The following is an 18,789-nucleotide window of genomic DNA, read 5'->3' on the forward strand; positions in this document are numbered from 1 at the left end:
AGACTGGACCCTGACTGAACCCTGACTTGACTCCGACCGGATCCCAACTGGACTCCCACTGGACTCTGGACCCCGACTGGACCCCGACTGGACCCTTTCTGGACACCGCCTGGACTCATACTGGACCCCAACTGGACTCACACTGGACTCTGGACCCGACTGGACCCGGACTGGACCCTTACTGGACCCCGATGGGACCCTTACGGGACTCCCACTGGACCCCGACTGGACCCCGACTGGACTCCCACTGGACTCTGACTGGACCCCAACTGGACCCCGACTGGACCCTTAGTGGACCCTTACTGGACTCCGACTGGACCCCGACTGGACTCCCACTGGATTCTGGACCCCGACTGGACCCTACTGGACTCCGACTGGACCCCGACTGGACCCTTACTGGACCCTTATTGGACTCCCACTGGACCCCGACTGGACTGACTGGACTCCGATTGGACCCCGAGTGGACTACCACTGGACTCTGGACCCCGACTGGACCCCGACTGGACCCCATCCAGACCCTTACTGGACCCCGACTGGACTCCCATTGGACTCTGACTGGACCCCGACTGGACCCTTACTGGACCCCGACTGGACTCCCACTGGACCCCGACTGGACCCTTACTGTACCCTTACTGGACTCAGACTGGACCCTACTGGACCATGAGTGGACTCCGACTGGACCCTTACCTGACCCTTACTGGACTCCGACTGGATCCCAACTGGACCCCGATTGGACCCTTACTGGACCCTGACTGGACTCCGACTGGACCCCGACTGGACTCCCACTGGATCCCGACTGGACCCCGACTGGACTCCGACTGGACCCCGACTGGACCCTTACAGGACTCCCACTGGACCCCGACTGGACCCTGACTGGACTCTCCCTGGACTCTGACTGGACCCCAACTGGACCCCGACTGGACCCTTACTGGATTCCGACTGGACCCCGACTGGACCCTTACTCGACTCTGACTGGACCCCCACTGGACCCCGACTGGACCCTTACTGGACCCTTACTGGACTCCTACTGGACCGTACTGGACCCTTACTGGACCCTTACTGGACCGTACTGGACCCTTACTGGACCCTTACTGGACTCCGACTGGACCCCGACTGGACCCTTACTGGACTCCGTTTGGACCCCCACTGGACCCCGACTGGACCCTTAATGGACTCTGACTGGACTCCGACTGGACCCCGACTCCACCCTTACTGGACCCCGACTGGACTCCCACTGGACCCCGACTTGACTCCGACTGGACCCCGACTGGACGCTTACTGGACCCCGACTTGACCCTTACTGGACTCCCACTGGACTCTGACTGGACCCCGTCTGGACTCTGACGGGACCCCGACTGGACCCCGACTGGACCCTTACTGGACCCTTATTGGACTCCCACTGGACCCCACTGGACTCTGACTGGACCCCAACTGGACCTTTACTGGACCCCGACTGGACTCCCACTGGACTCTGACTTGACCCCTACTGGACTCTGACGGGACCCCGACTGGACTCCGACTGGACCTTTATGGGACTCCCACTGGACCCCGACTGGACCCCGACTGGACCCCGACTGGACTCCGACTGGACCCCAATTGGACTCCCACTGGACTCTGGACCCCGACTGGACCCCGATTGGCCCCAAATGGACCCTTACTGGACTCCGACTGGACCCCATCTGGACCCACACTGGACCCCGACTCGACCCTTACTGGACCCTTACTGGACTCCGACAGGACCCTACTGGACCCTTACTGGACTCCGACTGGACTCGACTGGACCCTTACTGGACCCTTACTGGACTCCGACTGGACCCCGACTGGACCCGACTGGACCCTTACTGGACCCCGACTGGACTCCCATTGGACCCCGACTGGACCCCGACTGGACTCCGACTGGACCCTTACTGGACCGCGACTGGACCCTTACTGGACTCTGACTGGACCCAGACTGGACTCCGACGGGACCCCGACTGGACCCCGACTGGACCCTTACTAGACCCTTACGGGACTCCCACTGGACCTCGACTGGACTCCGACTAGACTCCCACTGGACTCTGACTGGATCCCGACTGGACTCTGGAGGTCCCCTAGACCAGCCCATAAAACTAAGCTGGAACCCACCTCGGGGACCAAGTCCCTGCTCCGCTGTGTCGGTTATACTTGGACCCAAGCTCAAGCTTGTAAATAAACCCTCGTATGTTTGCATTGGTGTTGGCTCCTAGGTGTTTCTAGGATATGTAATCTTGGGCACAAGACCACATTCCCCAGAATTCATTTCCCTGTCTGTTTCCAGGTAGAGCGAGCCACAGGAGTTGTTTTGGGGTGAGATTTGGAGGTAGTGAAAGGGCAGGCATTTTTTTTTTTTTAAAGATTTAATTTATTTATGAGACACACACACACACACACACACACACACACACAGGCAGAGGGAGAAGCAGGCTCTGTGCAGGGAGCCTGATGTGGGACTCAAACCCGGGTCTCCAGGATCAGGCCCTGGGCTGAAGGTGGTGCTAACTGCTGAGCAACCCAGGCTGCCCCCAGCAATCTGTTTCAACCAGTCCTCTAGGTGATTCTGACACATGTGAAAGTTTGAGAACCACTAATGGAAGGGAACTTTTTTATATCTATATAAGGACAGTTTCGCACAGTTTTAATTTACCTGAATTTCCCAGAAACTCTACTATGATATAAAACTAAGGAAAAAAGTACTTTCTTTTGTTCAGAACTTTTCAAGGAGTTTTGTTTTGTTTTTAGTTTATTTCAGTAAACTCTCCCCCAACATGGGGCTGGAATTCACGACCCCAAGATCAAGAGGTGCATGCTCCGACTGAGCCAGCCAAGCATCTGATTACATTGCTATGCAGAAGTATGAACATTTATGTATTGAAACACATTATTTTGTATTTATACTGGTTTTAAAATTGTAAGTAAGCAATTTTCCCTATAAAATTTTACTTCAGGATACTAAAGGGGTGTTTACAGAAGGCATGTTGGGGTACACAGTGTTGAGGGCCACTGTCTTGTATTAATAACAGCTTGAGTGAGTGTGTCTGTGTGTCTAGGAGCACCCACAGTTTCTGGGCCACATTTTGGTATTATGATTATAGGAATTGGGTAGTTCCCCAGATATATATTTTTTAAGATTTTATTTATTCATGAGAGACGCATAGAGAGAGGCAGAGACATAGGCAGAGGGAGAAGCAGGCTCCCTGCGGGGAGCCCAATGTGGGACGAAGCGGAGAGCCCGTTTGTGCAAACGTTCAATATACCCTCTTGCTAATTGCATCTGCCAGTCTGGGGTCTGAGTCTCTGGGGCGTCCACCGGGACACGTTGGCACCCGTGAGCCAGGGTCCAACAGGACTCCATCCAGAGACCCTGAGATCAGGACATGAGCTGAAGGCAGATGCTCAACTGCTGAGCCACCCAGGTGCCCCTTCCCAGATTTTTAAAATGAAAATGTCTTTAGTTGGAGCACCTGGGTGGATTAGTTGGTTAAGTTCGGGTCCTGATCTCAGGGTCATGGCCATAGGGCTCTGTGCTCAGTGGGGAGTCGGCTGCTCCCTCTCCCCCTGCTCTCTCTCTCTCAAATCTTTTTAAAAAAGAAAGAAAATGTCTCTGGCATGGGAATTTGCCTCAAAAGTTTGAAAAAATGTACACACAAAATTACCCCACCCCCAACGTCCCTTTGGTGCTACTTTCTTGAGTATTGGATAATTCAGATTTTCTACTAAAAAATAGTTTACATTGTTTTTAAGAAAACTGTCTTGAGATTTTCAAATTAACATATAATTGTTACACACTGTTCTCTTATAACCTTTGTTCTCTTTCTTTTTCTTGCTTAATTCATAGGGACTTAGATGTAGTGGATTTGGGTTCCACCTTTCTGCTGTGTACTGCAGGTGCTGCCTCCTGCTCACTGCACCTGCCTCTCAGGGCCCCTGCTGGCAAGCCCCCCCCCCCCCCCCCCCCACACACACACTGGTCCTGGCACACACAGGACACTGGAGGGCGGGAGAGGAGCCAGGGAGCTTCTCTTGGACTCCTGCAGTCTCCGGCTGTCTCCTCTGCAGTCCTAGCTCCTGCCCCGAGGTCCCAGCCCCAGGCCAGGCCAGCACGATTACTGTGTTCCCTTGCCCCTGGGAAGCCCAGGGTTCAGCTCCAGTCACTCCCCTACCCCACCCCTGGATCCCTCTCTGTACTTCCTGCTGCTGCTCCTCCCTCAGGGCCCCACCTTCCCTTGCATTCTCTTTCAGACTCTAAACTCCTGCAACTGAATTACTAGGTGTCGGTTCAGTTTTTCAGGCTGGACCCTGACTGATGTGCATTTTTACGCTATTTTCTAGCAAGGCAGATTTTGAATTGGTGCATCAATTCCATTTTCTAAATGACTCGTTTCTCCTTTCATTTGGTGAAATAATATAGCTTAGCCAGTGGTGTGCTGCAGTGTTTGCCAATTTCTGTGGGGTAAGTATGTCCATCATGGCCAATTTCAAACTGTCAGAGTGATGTCACCAACAGAGCCAGGTCTACAGGACCAGCTCTCCCAAGTGGTGGTGGTGGTGGTGGTGGTGGTGGTGTGTGTGTGTGTGTGTGTGTGTGTGTGTGTGTGTGTGTGGTGGTGGGCATGACAGAAAGATGATTTCAGAAGATGGTAAAAATGATCACATCTTGAAACTGAATATTTTAAGTTTAAGTTTAAATTTCTAAGTTAAATTTAATATTTTAAATTTAAGTTTAAATTTCTCCAATATGTAACACTCTCTCAACTTCACTGTTAAATAAAATAATTTCATTTGAAAATGTCTTAGGTTTTTCTCACTTCAAGATACTTCCTAAGTGCTATGAATTGAATTGTGTACTGCCCCCCCGCCTCCCCAGATTCTTAGGTTTCAACTCACTAACTCCCAAGGTGACAGTATTTGGAGATACAGTCTTTAAGAGGTAAATGAGGTTAAGTGAGGTCGTGAGGGTGGGGCCCCAATCTGAAAGGACTGGTGTCCTTATAAGAGGCCAGAGGCCAGAGCTCTTTTTGCAAGGACACAGGGAGGCCCGGTGAGCAACAGAGATGGGGGCTCCCACCAGCCAGGGCCAGAGGCCTCAGGAGGAAACGTGCTGGCACCCGGCTCTTGGACTCCCAGCCTCCAGAACTGTGAGCAGTGAGTGTCTGTGGTGCTGTTAGGGCAGCTGACCTGAGAATACAAGTATGCTCACCGACAGAAAACCAGGACACATGATGGCCATGAACTTGTTTGGGGTGACAAGAAAGTTTTAGAAGTGGTGACGGTTGTACAACATTGTGAATGTGCTTAATTCTATTAATTGTATACTTTAAAATGAAAAGGACTGGCAAATTTTTACATATATTTTACCACAATCTTTAAATAGTTAACAATATACCCAAACCACCAAATCGTACACTTTCGGTGGGTGAACTGCATGGTGTGTGAATTATATCTCAATAGAGCTATTTTTAAAAACTCAGAGCCCAAACTGACTAGTAATCAAATAATTTCAAAAGCAAACCTGCTGAAAATTCCTTAACAAGTGTGATAGTGAGAGATGGTATGTAACAGGGATGCAGGTACACTTTAATATTTGCTATGGGCCAGGAGCATCCCTTGGGCCTGCTCCCCTGGAGTCTCAATTTCACACATATAAGAAGACTAAAACTACAAGGAATGATTTTTCACCTATCAGACTGGCAAAGGTCAAAAGCCAGTAGGGAGACTTCGCTGGTGAGTAAAGAGGGACAGACCCATCACTGCTGCCATTATAAATGGCACAGTCTCCATGGAGGGCACGTTGGCAGTACTTATAATAAGGACCTAAAAATGCACATATCCTCTACCTTAGCAATTTTAATTGTATAAATTTATCCTACAGGCTTTTGTTCCTGGGTACAAACATTATTCATACTATTTGTAACAGCCAAAGATCAGAAAACTTTAACCATCACATAACAGGAGACTGGATATATGAATTATGGTTCCACTGAACACTGGTCCCATGTACAGCTGGGAGCAGGAACCATGTGCTGTTGCTTTGTGCCTCCTGAACTGGGTTGTCACCTTTATCAGGTGTCCAAAGCAATAATGCTTTACAATTTGGCAAGTTGGTAGGTAAAAAAGGCATAATCTTGTTTTAATTGCTATTTCCTTCATTGCTACTGGGGTTGACTTTTTTTTCATGTTTGTTAGCCCTTAGATAGTTTGAGTTATGTAAAAAAGCTCACAAAACATGTTTACATTTGTTGCCTTTTTTTGATTCTATGATATTGTAAACAGACAGGGATAAAACATCGCTCTACATTGTACTCTTGGATTGAGTGGTAGCTACTAAATATTTATAGTGTCACGCATCCTATTTTTTAATACATCACTTCTAACTTTCCCAACATCCCTGAGAGGAAGCTACTACTATTATCATTTTACAAATGAAGAAACTGGGGGCAGGAGAAGCTGGCTAACTTGCCCAAGGCCACCGGGCTGGTAACAGGGACCTATAGTCACTGGAGTCCTAAATCAGCACATTGGCTATACAGCAGTTCCTCCTCTTCTTAGAGGCCTGGGCAGAAAGACGCTGGAGTCAGCTGGACGCATGCATGTCCACCCAGTCCCACACATGCAGAGAGGCATCGCTTGCTGCTGATAACAAAGTCCTTGGCTTGTGGGGGTGCCAGGTGTGGGTAGTGACCAGTGGAGTCGTGTCTGTCTGATTGCCTTCCAGGAAAATGTGACCTCTGTGAGTGAAGAGAGGTTCTACTTGGCTCCCCATTCCATCCCAAGATGTGGTATCATAGACCTGGACCGTCCCATCAAAACCTAAGAAACACAAGAAAAGAGAGGATTGCTGCTGAATCTGTAAAGTAGTTTTTATTGTTTGTTCATTTTTTAAGTTACCTCTATTGCCCAACATGGGCCAGAGTCCACATTTTGACTGAGCCAGCCAGGTGCCCTGGAAATAATTTTTATAGTTTGCTCTGTGGTATCAAAACAGGCTATAGGATGAAAAATCAAATAATAACAAAATGCTTAGGGCCAGGGGTGCCTGGCTGGTTCAGTCAGTAGAGCATCTGACTCTTGATCATAGGGTCACAAATTTGAGCCCTACATTGGATGGAGATTACTAAAAAAAAAAAAAAAAAAAAAAAAAAAAAAAAAGCCAAAGGCCAGCAGAACGCCATGTAACCTCTGTCCTCAGTGTCAGAAGTTGATGACTTCACAGGGAATGTGATGGTGTATTTCTGTCGTTCATCTATTATGTGCAAGGCCCAAGGCCAATCCTGGACCTGGGTCCTTCCCATTGACTTTCAGCTACCCTCCTGATTAGATAGATACCGTTACTCAGCTAGAAACTGCCAGGCCAGACCCAGGGGCTTGCTGACCCAGCAGCCTGCTATAATTTGGAAAGCAAGTAGACTGAGAAACACTTCTGTGATCCTCTCACCTCTTCCTGGCACAGCCCCCTGACCGTCCTAGCCCCTCACTCTCTGTAGACTCTTCACCAACCTTAGCACCAAATTCCTGCTCAGGGAGGAATAGCCTGCTACTAATGTGAAAGTTTAGCAGCCAGAATGGGAAAGGGCCTGTCATGGAAGAACCTGGAAAGCTGATCTGGAGCTTCTCTGTGAGCAACTGTCACTTCTGGGGTCAGATTTATTATGGGGCTGCAGGTTCCTTCCTGAACACCACACAGTCCTCCAGGTAACAGACACAAAATACCGCTCAGCAGTACCTGAAATGGCCAAGCAGTTGTCCAGGCCTGGAGCCCATGTCACTCGCAGCAGCTCTGGGTCAGGGCTAGGTGCAGACACCAGGCACTGGACCGAGCTCACAGGATGGCAGAGATCCCGGGGGTCAAGAAGACAGAGCTGCCCGTTTGAGCCAAGGATGGCAACACTGGGCCCAGGGCTCCGGACCTTGCCCCCAACTTCAGCACACCATCTCCCTCCAGCAGCGCCAGGGCTGCCACGGCCATTGCTGACACTCTCTGACGGCGCCCACTTCTGGCGGATGTCGACGAGCCCCAGCCGGCCTGAGGCACAGCAGAAGGCAAAGGTGTTTGTGTCCAGGACCTGCAGGCTACTCAGCTCCTCACTGTCACTGACCCCTGGAAGACAGATGGTGACAGACAAAAGCTGCTGGAGTCGCAGGAGTCTGGCCAGTTGCCTGTTTCTTCCTCTGGAAGTCTCCCTCCAGCCCCAGGCACTTTGGCATGCTCTACCCAGCCAGGTTGGTACTGGTCCCTGGGACTGCCTCCTCTAGCCCCAGAACCTGCCTCGCATCCATCTAGTTTCCCTAGCACTGGGCCCATGCAGCTGAACTCAGTTCTTAACACGGCAGAGCACTGGCAGATGGGAGTTAGCAGGAGAAGCCACAATGGATGAACATACCTGAGGTGTATGTGGTCTTCTGGGATTCTAAATCCACGACCCTAAGACTGCTGAGCCTCACCCCATGGAGGACTCCGGGTGTTGTCGAAGAGAAGATGGCCACCCTAGGCCACAGACTGTCCTCCTTCTCCTGCACAGCAATGGTGCTGACAGCCTGAATGACATCTGGAGGAAAGCATAAGAGGCTAAAACCCAGGATACTGATGAAGGTTTGAAACAGAACAAGTGGGCAGCCCAGGTGGCTCAGTGGTTTAGCACCGCCTTTAGCCTAGGGTGTGATCATGGAGACCCAGGATCGAGTCCCATGTCGGGCTCCCTGCACAGAGCCTGCTTCTCCCTCTGCCTGTGTCTCTGCCTCTCATTCTCTGTGTCTCTTATGAATAAATAAATAAGATCTTTAAAGAAAAAAAAAAAAACAGTAAAAGGTGAAGGCCAGCCAGCAGTCTTCTCTTATACATTCAGAAGGTCAAGGAATAAAGGTGCCTGACAGTTGACAAGAGAGGATGCGAGACATAAATGCTCTGGATTACATTAATGTCTGAAACTGTCAGAAGCAGTTTAATTCCTTTATCATTTGTCTTATAAACAGTTTTGCAAACGGGAGATAATGAATCATAGCAGCCATCTCAAAACCCCCAAAGCACTTTGGCTTTTTTATAGTTTCACAAAGAACAAATGAAGATAGAAAAAAAACAAAGAGCACCCTGAGGATGTCACACCTCAAGTGAAAGTCACAGGCAGAGTTCATGAACAAAGAGTATTTCTTCAAAAACATGTTCAAGCAACCTGCAGATGCCTAGCAGGTAAAGGTCACCATGCCAATGTCTCCAAACGTGAATGGGCAGGAGGGTCCATGTCGTTGTTGCACCAAATGGAGGAAAGACATGCAGGCCTCAAGGTGGATCGTTTCAGTGTGTGTCTTAGCCTGCTTGGTCCTCGCCTCTGCATCTACACTGGAGGCTTCTCTGAACATAGCTCAGAGCAAGGAGTCTGCTGTACAAACTACTTTGTAGGAGACACATTATTTCCATTTTACATTTTCTCACTCCAAGAGAAGCTCATTACTTGGTCTCCATGTTCTCTGAGGAAAACGGACATCTATTTTTTAAATTTCAAAGTGTAGGCAGAAGTCAGAATGAGGAAGGAATGGACGAGAAGGAATACTAGCATGGCCTGCCAAGCAAGCATAAGGCAGCTAGTCCCCTTGAGATCGTTCCCATCCAAAGAAGGCATGGGGGCCATGGCTGGGCGGGAATGCAAACGGCCCTTGGGTGCTGCTCCTAAGGCCCATGGACCTTCAGTGCCCCTGATCTAGAACTGCTGAACTAGAGGTTTGGCGCAGGCAGGACAGTTCAGCCTCAGGACCAGGCTTTGTCTCCAGGAGTGCCGATGAGGCACAGCTTCCCTGCATCTCCTGGGCCACTTCCCTTTGTGCACACTCTGAGGAACCTGGAACAGCTAGGACCTAGTGCCCTGAACCACGGTAATGGGGCCTCAGATGTGATCTGTCCTCTGAGACAGAAGAGAGAGGGAGAAAGAAGGCGGCCAGGAGAAAGCCTTCAAAGACCTATTTGTCAGACTGGAGAGGTACTCTGTAATTAAAATAGGAAAGAAATGCAGGTTTCCTCCACCTTCCCTCTCTGGTCAGTGGAAAATGCCCTCCTCCAGAGAAGCCACAAAAAACCAGCCCCAAAGAGAAAAGAGGAACGAGTAGGATAACAAAAGACACGATGAGGCACCTCCATGAATGTGGCCAGAATGGAAGGTCGTGTCTGAGGATTCACCTGACACAGAACAGGTCAGAGCAGAGGCAGGCACACTGCTTAAGGGGTCAGAATGGCACCCACACCTGCAGTAGTGAGCAAATTTATGAACACATCTAGAGGATGGTGGTGTTCCTGAGAGGGGCTGTTCAGCCACAGAGGCAAAGAAAATACTGGGGGCCTGTCCAGGAAAGAGGGAGCCACACTAGACTGAACACTGAACTTCAAAGTGGATAAAGCAGGTGACATTCAGCTGAAGCCATTAGATATGTATTCATCCAACTCAAAGGTTTCCATGGCCCCAGTGATGAGAGAAGAGGCCTGAGACACCACTCTAGGGCCCTGGATGGCATGAGGGCCCAGGCAGCAATGCTTTCACAAGTTGGATACTTTGTGCCAAACACCACTTCCACAATTTGGAAACCTTTGAGCTGATTCCTCTTGTTATAGTTTTGTTAAAGATTTTTTTTTTTTTTTTAAATTCATGAGACACAGAGAGAGAGAGAGAAGGCAGAAACACAGGCAGAGGGAGAAGCAGCCTCCATGTAGGGAGGCTGACATGGGACTCGATCCCTAGTCTCCAGGATCACACCCTGGACGGAAGGCAGCACTACACTGCTGAGCCACCGGGGTTGCCCTATAGTTTTGTTTATCAATCTTTGATTAAGTAAGGTCTTCTACAGGGAAAGAATCAGGATCTGGAATATTCCACCTTCAGGGATACCTCTTCTTTCATTTATGAACTAAGGAAACTGCAATCTGGTTTCTGCAGCAGTCTTGGGAGTCTGGTGAGTACATCTGTCTCTAGAAACAATTCATTTAGGATGTGCTAACAAAATCAGGTTTTTGAGACATCAAGGCTGTGGTCAAAACCTGGACCTTGGAAAATTCACCTTAGATAACACTATGCTTTTCGATTTCTAGGAAAACAGCTGCAACCTTCCCCAGGCTCTGGAATATTCTGCACTAGTATCTAGGAGAACTCTGATTTCTTCTTCCCATGGGAGTGTCAAAACAAGTCCCTTTGGGCCATCAGCTTCCCTGGGGCTGGGGCTATAGGTTCTGTATGGCACCTGGTAGCCCAGGCCCCATCAGGACAAAAGGCAGCTCCAGGTGCCTCCAAATGGTTAGCAAGACTCCTTTCCCTCTTGTTTTTAAACGACTGCTGTCCCACACGGCCTATTTTTAGGCAAAGATAAAAAACAATTACAAGTTACTGGTATAAGGACAGACACAAAGATCAGTGGAGCAGAATTCAGAGTCCATAAATAAATCCTTATATTTATGGTTAAGCAACCATCTTTCAACAAAGGCACAAGGCCAATCACTGGAGAGAGGTTAGGCTTTTTGACAAATAGTGCTGAGACAACTGAATGCTTACATGCAAAAAGGTGAACTTAGACCCTTATTTCATACTGTACACAAAGGTAACTCTAAAGAGATCGTAGGCTTAAGTGCTGGCACTAAAACAATAAAAATTTAGGGAAAAAATAAAGCATAGGGAAAAACTGTGGGGTAGACAAAGATTTCTTAAATATGACACCAAAAGTACAGTCCTTAAAACACTGAAGAACTGGACTTCACCAAAATGTAGGACTTTTTTTTTTTTTTTATTTTTTTTTATGTAGGACTTTTTTATGCTTTAAAAGACACTACTGGGGCACCTGAGTGGCTCAGTCAGGTAATCAAGCATCTGCTTTCAGCTTGGGTCATGATTCTAGGGTCCTGAGATGGAGCCCCCAACTCCCTGCTCAGCGGGGAGTTTGCTTCTCCCTCTCTCTCTGCCTTTCCCCATACTTGTGCTCTCTCTTGTCTCTCAAATGAATAAATAAAATTCTTCCTCCTTCCTTCCTTCCTCCCTCCCTCCCTCCCTCCCTTTCTTCTTTCTAGGATTTTATTTATTATTCATGAGAGAGAGAGGCAGAGACACAGGCAGGGGGAAAAGCAGGCTCCATGTGGGACTAGATCTCAGGACCCCGGGATCACACCCTGAGCCAAAGGCAGACGCTCAACCCCTGAGCCACCTAGGCATCCCATAAATAAAATCTTAAAAAAAAAAAAAAAAAAAAAAGGTACACAGTGTAATGAGCGCTGGGTGTTATATGCAACTGATGAATCACTGAACTGAACTCTATCTCTGAAACTAATAATATATGTTAATTAATTGAATTTAAATAAAGTAAAATTAAAACAAAAACACATATAGAACAAATCTAGAAGGTACAGAGGACCCTTACAACTGGATAAAGACAAAAAAGTCAATCAAAAAATGGGCAAAATATGTGATCAAATATAAATAAGCACCGAGAAAAAAGGAGTATCCATGTTTTTGCTGGCTACTATAATTCCCAGAATCTTGCCCATAGCCTGACACATCAGAAATATACAGTATTTGTGACTGAATGATGTTAGCTGCTGCTACAAATCACAGTAATAATAATTATCAAAAACATTTCTTTCTTTTTTTAAAGTAGGCTCCACACCCAACATGGGGCTTGAATTCACAACCCCAAGATCAAGAGCCACACAGTCTACTAACTGAGCCACCTGGGGAGCCCATAAATATTCTCTGACAGATCTGCTTCCAGGAACCAGCTCTAAGCAAAATGGAGGTACAGATAATGCTGCTGCTCAGTAAATACCCTACCACATTTTTTTTGGAGCCCCTACACCTGTAGTGAGATCAATTATTATTATCTAAATATAGTTACCACCAGATGTGGTTCTGTGCATACCCTGAAGTCAGACCAGACCCAAGTCTAGGTCATGCTACTGTCTTTGTGTCTTTCAACAACTTAGCATCTCTGGGACAGCCTGTTCTCAGATTCCTGAGAATTTAATGAGATCAGGCATGGAAAGTACTCAGTATAGTGCCTGGAGTGTAATATGTTTCTTAATATTACTATTACCTTATACAGATTATTGATTAATCTGAACAAATATCTATTAAAAGTACAGTGAAACCAAAACATCAAAGGGCCCCGGATGGCATGCTTGCTGTCTCAGCCTGCTGGAGGTGGGGAGGAAACAACAAAACTCTCTCACGAAGATCTGCAGAGGCATTTCACCAAAGAAGATACAGGAATGGCTAATAAGCACATGAAAAGATGCTCAATATTCTTAGTCATTAAAAAGATGTAAGTGAAAGGCAGAATGAGAAACAATTTCATGCTCATTAGGATGCTTTAACAAATGTTGATGAGGACACGGGAAAATAGAAACCCTCATACATTGTTGGTGGGAATGTAAATAATTAAGCCATTCTGGAAAACAGTTTGGAAGTTTCCTTAAAAAAAAAAAAAAAATCAACATCAATTTACCATATGACCTACGAATTTCACTCCTAAGTCTATCCAAAGAAATGAAAACATATGTTCACACTGAGACTTGTAAATGATAATAGCAAAAAATCAGATCCATCAACTGGTGAAGGGACAGCCGAATGCAGTGGAATGAATACCTTTCATCCACAACAAGGAACTACTGAGGCACACTCTACCACTGCCTTTTGTCCTAACCATGCGCCTGGGGTACTAGATGCCGTATCATGGTACGATGTAGCAGACCTCAAAGCATTGTGCTAAGCGAAAGAACCCACATACAAGAGACCACATATTGTATGATTCCATTGATATGAAATGTTCGGAAAAGGTAAATCTATCACAGAGACAGATAGTAGTGGTTGGCTAGGGCAAGGTGTGGGCGTGATGATTAACAATAAATGGCAAGACAGGTCTTATTGGGGTTATGACAATGTTCTAAAACTTGACTTACAGTGCTCGTCACACAACTTGTTAAATGTACTAGAAGTCACTGGATTGTACATTTAAAATGTGTGAAGTTCAGTAACATTATAAAAAACAAACAATTGTAATGACCAAGTAAATGAGGCAAACTAGACTGTAGAGTATTAGACAGCTGACAAAGAAAAAACAAAGGAAAGCCCTTTAAGTCAGTGATCTTGAAAAGCAAATGAGCACAAGAACTGCCTTTCTGTGCCAATGAAGCTGGAGGAGAAGCCACCAGCTGCCAGCCAGTTTCTGGGAAGTATCCATGAGGTGGTGCGGGGCCCAGGGGCAGAAGGGCAGTTCCAATAGTGGCTGCCTGTACTTCGGAGGCACACTTCCATTCTGGCCAACAAGGTTCTAACAGGAGGGATGGACGGGGCTGCATCAGGGCTGCCCACTCTTGGTGTCTGCCTCACAGGGGAACCCACAAACCCACTGCAGGAGGGAAATACTATTCCGCATGAGCCAACTTCTTCCCTTCTAGGAACAGGATTTACGTTTCCTGCTCCTTTTCTGATCCTCTGTTAGGGACTGACTTCATGGAGAGGGAGACATGTTCCCTCATTGTTTCTCATCCCTGAGACTAGCATGGCTAACAAAGAGAGGTGACCTCCTTGCCACCGCTGCCACCTCCTCCTCCCAGAGGTGAGCTCACCTGAGTGACCCTAGCTCTGCCCTTGCCTCTACCCCTGTCTGGGGGTGCTCTGCCTACAACTGGGCAGGTTAACTGAATTCCTGAAGCAAGCTACAGGAAGCTCCATTCGGGAGTTGTATGCAATGCTGTGGTTGCTAATTCATCTTTGCCCACGTTAATGTAGATACTGCATTTTAATTCCCACCTGGCTCTGAGACTACTTCTTAACTGGCTTAAATTAGGGGGCAGGGGTATATGGGTATCAGGCTTTCCTACAACCCAGCCCTACCAAGTCAAATTCACTCACCACTGTCCTCTGTGATCTGCCACACATGCAGGTAAGAACCCGGAAGACCAGTGGTTACCAGCAACCTATTTAACAGATAGGAAATATCAGTCCAGAGAGTGAGGAGCTCACCCACATACAGGTCCCCCCGCCCCTCCAGTCTTTTCCCTTCCCAGCCCACTCAGCTTGGGATCCCTACATTCCCCATGTCCGGGAAGCTTACTGCAGAAGAGATCCTCAAGACCAGTCACCCTCATTTAACAGATGAGGAGCAGGCTCACTCCACTTGAGGGACAGACCCAGAGCTTCCACATGGCATGATGTATCCTAGAGAGGACACCAGCATGGAGCACTGAACACACAACCCTAACCCGGAGACTCTCAGCCTCTGCAAACTGGGATTGTTAGTCCCAACTACCTACCACCAGTTGAGACACTCAGGGCATCCTTTTACTCTATGTTCCTTGGAACAACTCCAACGATCTGTGGGTTACATTAGTCCAAAGGTCTGTGGTCTGAGGGACCATCGAGCTACTGAACCATGGTTTTTTTAATATTCTAAATCTGGGTGTGTGTGTGTATGCCTGTGTGCTGAGGAGGGCAGGGGTAGAGGTGGTGATAAAGAGGCAGGATACCCCTGACATTTCCAGACACTCCATCCTGAATGAAAGGTCTGGGTCACAGAGTTGACCATACCTGGTGTCTGGCACATGCTTCAGATCAAAGACAGACGTGTCTGAAAATCCTCCATGGCATACCTTGAAATCTCTTTCTGGGAATAAGCCCTAAAATACAAAGCAGAGAGGAGGGGGCTAATCAGAGAGCCTGCTTTCCAAAGGAACATTCCAGATGAGCTTTAGGTAAGATGCCAGATCTCAACCTGGAAGGAAGCCATGGAAGCCCACCAGCTGCACTGCTCTCCCTGCATGCCTGAGGGTGCTGCTACTTGGAAAAACTGGTCTCAGCTGCCTACACAGACAGCTTCCCTTCTTTCCTACACATCCAAAACCCTTCTCCTAACCTGTACCTGGGCCCTTTCATTAGAGCAGGAGTGTTATATACTCTTGTTAGAGTTACAGAAGCTTCACAGTTTCATACAAGGTAGCTGGAATGTATCAGTCAACTAACCCATCCCCATTCCTCCCCCACCTCCCACTAGAAGTCAGGTAGGTTCTTCTAAAAAAAAAAAAAAAAAAAGTAACAACCACCAATTATCCAGTGCTCACTGCATCAGGCACTATGTTTAGTACTATATCTACTTTACCACACTGAATTACCCTGTCACGTAGGTACTGTAATTACCCTTATTCAAAAGTAACAAAACGAAAGCACAGGCAACTTCAGTGACTTTTCTAAGGTCACACAGGGATTATGCTGTGAATCTGAACGCCAGTCTGTACAAAGTATATGCTCTTAGCCACTGGACTCCACTCTTGCCACATGAGGAACTGGAAGCAGAGGGAAAGAAGGTTGCCATAAGAAAAAAGAGAAAAAGCCAGGGGTGAGGTAGGTGGTAAATTAAGGTCTCTCCTCAAGGCTCAGTCTGGGTGAGTGAGCTCTTGGCTCAAGCCTGGCGCAAGCCAGAGATCAAGAGCACTGGGCGGGAAATTTCCCCCAGAACAAAGGCCAGGCTGTCCTCAGATGAGTCTGGGTGATTTTACAGCAACAGCACGCAGCTACCAGCTCTTTTCTTCTTCACATATGCTCTTCTCTCGGCTTCTGAAACACTGATCTTTTCTGATATTTCTACTTCAAAGACGATTCCTTCTTAGTATTTGTTGTGGGTTCACTTTCCTCTAACCATTTCTTCAATGTAGTCCCTAGATTTCATCTTTAGACATTTGCTTTTATTCCTTATACATGACACTGTCATTCTAGGTGATCTTTACCATTCTAAGGGCTTCAGCCATCCTCTAAACCCTAATGACTCCCTAAATGTATTTTTTGATAAAGTAAAATTGACTTCTTTCTCTAGGAGCCCTCTGTAAATCTCAGACATTCTGTAGCATTTATCTCTGTGCATCTCTGCCTCCCTGGTAAGACAAGCAGGGCAGGAGCAGTGCTAGTCCCCCCTTCTAGTATACAGGACAATACATAGTAGGCAAGAGGAACTCTCTAAAGGTTTAATAAAGGAATAAAAGACATACACTCAGTGACTATATTTCAAGTTACCTGGTTTTCTTTTACAGAAAGTCTCAGAGGTAATATCAGATGAAGAATCTCATTTTTTTTCAGGCTTTCATACTCAGCAACAAAGACTCCTGGAAAAAAAGGGGCAGAAGTAGCTGTGACAAACTGCTAGAAAGATCCTGGACCATGGCTGGTTCTAGAAATTTCACCAGATCCTCCAAAGAAACGATAAATTTCTCTTCCATTGGTATGCATCTTTGTATGGAGGAATGGAAGGGATCTAGATCTTACTAAGAGGAATGTAAGCATTGATGGGGGCAGGGGGATTGCTCCAAGTCCAAGGAGGAGGCCTCAGACTCCCGGAAGTGTGGGCTGGGTCTCTCCTGGCTGAGCTAGCAATAAGAGGTCCAGCCTGAGGAGTGAGATTCCATCTCCTTCAGGGCCAGGCAGGGCAGATCACCTTTGTCACCAATCCACTCAAGGACCCGAGTGGCTCCCGAAAGGTCGAATGCATGGAAATCTTGGTACCTGCATGATAAAGACACAATGTCACACGGTGCACAGCACTCTAGAGCTGTTAAAACTCTGGAATGGCAGCATGGTTCGGTGGGTGGGGGCCCAGGCTCCGGAGCAAGGCCGACCGGGGAGCCGGTCTTGTTGCACCTGTTAGCCCCTGTGTGACTGGGACCACGCTGGTCCCTGTATCCCGGGACCTCGGTCCTCATCGGTAAAATGGAACTCCTGGAGGACCCGGACTTCCCAAGGTTGATGTGAGGAACCACTGGAACGATCTGCTCAGGGTTTCACTCAAGCTGGCGAAAAAGGGTCATTAGGGTGATTATTATCCTTGAGGAGCGCCGCTCTTACTAGCACCGCACACCGGGCGGTGCCGCTTCCCAGAAGCCCGAGCCCACCTCCAGGCGGAGTCCTCGGTGTCGGCCCCGCCCCATGGCCAAGCTGGCCCAGCCCACACGGGGACCCCGTGAGCGCTCCACCCCGCGCCCATCTGGCCGCGCGGCCAGCCCCAGGCCCAAGCCGCAGGTCCATAGGATTTACCAGCGCAAGGATTCCACCAGCCAGTCCTCCGCGGCCTCCATGGCAACGCCGCTTCCGGTACCTCACTTCCGCCGCCGAGAACGCTAGGCTCGGTCCTCTCGCGAGGAGTGGGAGCGGCCCACTCGGGCTGGGGGCGCGCAAGCCTGTGCGCCACCATGAGCGCGCAGTGCCCCCGCCGGGCCGGGTCTGGGACTCTCCTGGCAAAACCTCCGGGCGGGGCAGTGACGTAAAACCAGGGGTTCCCTGGCTTTCAGTTCTGGGCGGGGCCTCATCAGGAACCGAATACGCGCCCGTTTCGCGACCGAATATTTGCAGATCAGTGGGTCAAGGCCACTGATGCTGGGTTAAATTCGAATTCTAGATAAACTAATGAATTTTTTCGTACAAATATGTCCAGGCAATACTTAGGATATCTCACATGAAAAAATTGTTCTATGAAATGAGAATTTAACTGTGTCCTGTATTTTTATTTGCTAAATATGGCAAATCTACCCAGGGCCAGAGAAGAAAGCAGTGAGGTCTGAATCTTACTTAGCTCGGCTCACTCCCTTGTAGGCTTGGGGAACTCCCCTCAAAGCGTGGCGTGGGGATGAAACGGAATGGGGTGAGCAAAACCCCATCATGTAGTGGAGGCAGCTTCCTCATACAGGCCAGTACGCAGTACGTGGCAGAGGTGAGAGTAAGAGCGCAGCGCCTGGCACAGGACCTGGTGCATACCACAGGTGCTGAGTACCTG

General features: G+C 48.2%; 1 protein-coding gene across 3 annotated transcripts; it reads right to left on the reverse strand.

Annotated features, from left to right (window-relative positions):
- Positions 1-5,345: 5,345 nt before the first annotated feature.
- Positions 5,346-18,276, reverse strand: WDR73 (WD repeat domain 73). 3 transcript variants are annotated; one of them, XM_026000638.2, is made up of 8 exons: positions 18,054-18,276; positions 17,458-17,525; positions 17,040-17,128; positions 15,564-15,652; positions 14,889-14,953; positions 8,397-8,561; positions 7,739-8,113; positions 5,346-6,825 (listed from the first exon to the last, which is right to left on the reverse strand). In XM_026000638.2, the coding sequence occupies exons 1-8, from the start codon at positions 18,092-18,094 to the stop codon at positions 6,590-6,592; spliced, it is 1,128 nt and encodes a 375-aa protein (XP_025856423.1). In that variant the 5' UTR covers positions 18,095-18,276; the 3' UTR covers positions 5,346-6,589. The 3 variants fall into 3 exon arrangements, with proteins under 3 accessions (XP_025856423.1, XP_025856405.1, XP_072593448.1); XM_026000620.2 differs by having other exon boundaries at positions 17,458-18,094; XM_072737347.1 differs by lacking the exon at positions 7,739-8,113 and having other exon boundaries at positions 17,458-18,094.
- Positions 18,277-18,789: the final 513 nt, after the last annotated feature.

The sequence above is a fragment of the Vulpes vulpes genome, chromosome 14 (genome assembly GCF_048418805.1).
Source record: "Vulpes vulpes isolate BD-2025 chromosome 14, VulVul3, whole genome shotgun sequence".
In the NCBI taxonomy this organism is placed as follows: Eukaryota; Metazoa; Chordata; class Mammalia; order Carnivora; family Canidae; genus Vulpes; species Vulpes vulpes.

Bases quoted from the DNA above. Each gene is read 5' to 3' on its own strand.
- WDR73 (XM_026000620.2), bottom strand. From the start codon at position 17,722: ATGAGGACCGAGGTCCCGGGATACAGGGACCAGCGTGGTCCCAGTCAC. The intron at 15,653-17,039 runs GTAACTTGAAAT...TTTGTATTTTAG, and splicing joins TTTCTGTAAAAGAAAACCAG to GGCTTATTCCCAGAAAGAGA. The intron at 8,562-14,888 runs GTGAGTGAATTT...GCTTTCCTCCAG, and splicing joins GCAGATCACAGAGGACAGTG to ATGTCATTCAGGCTGTCAGC.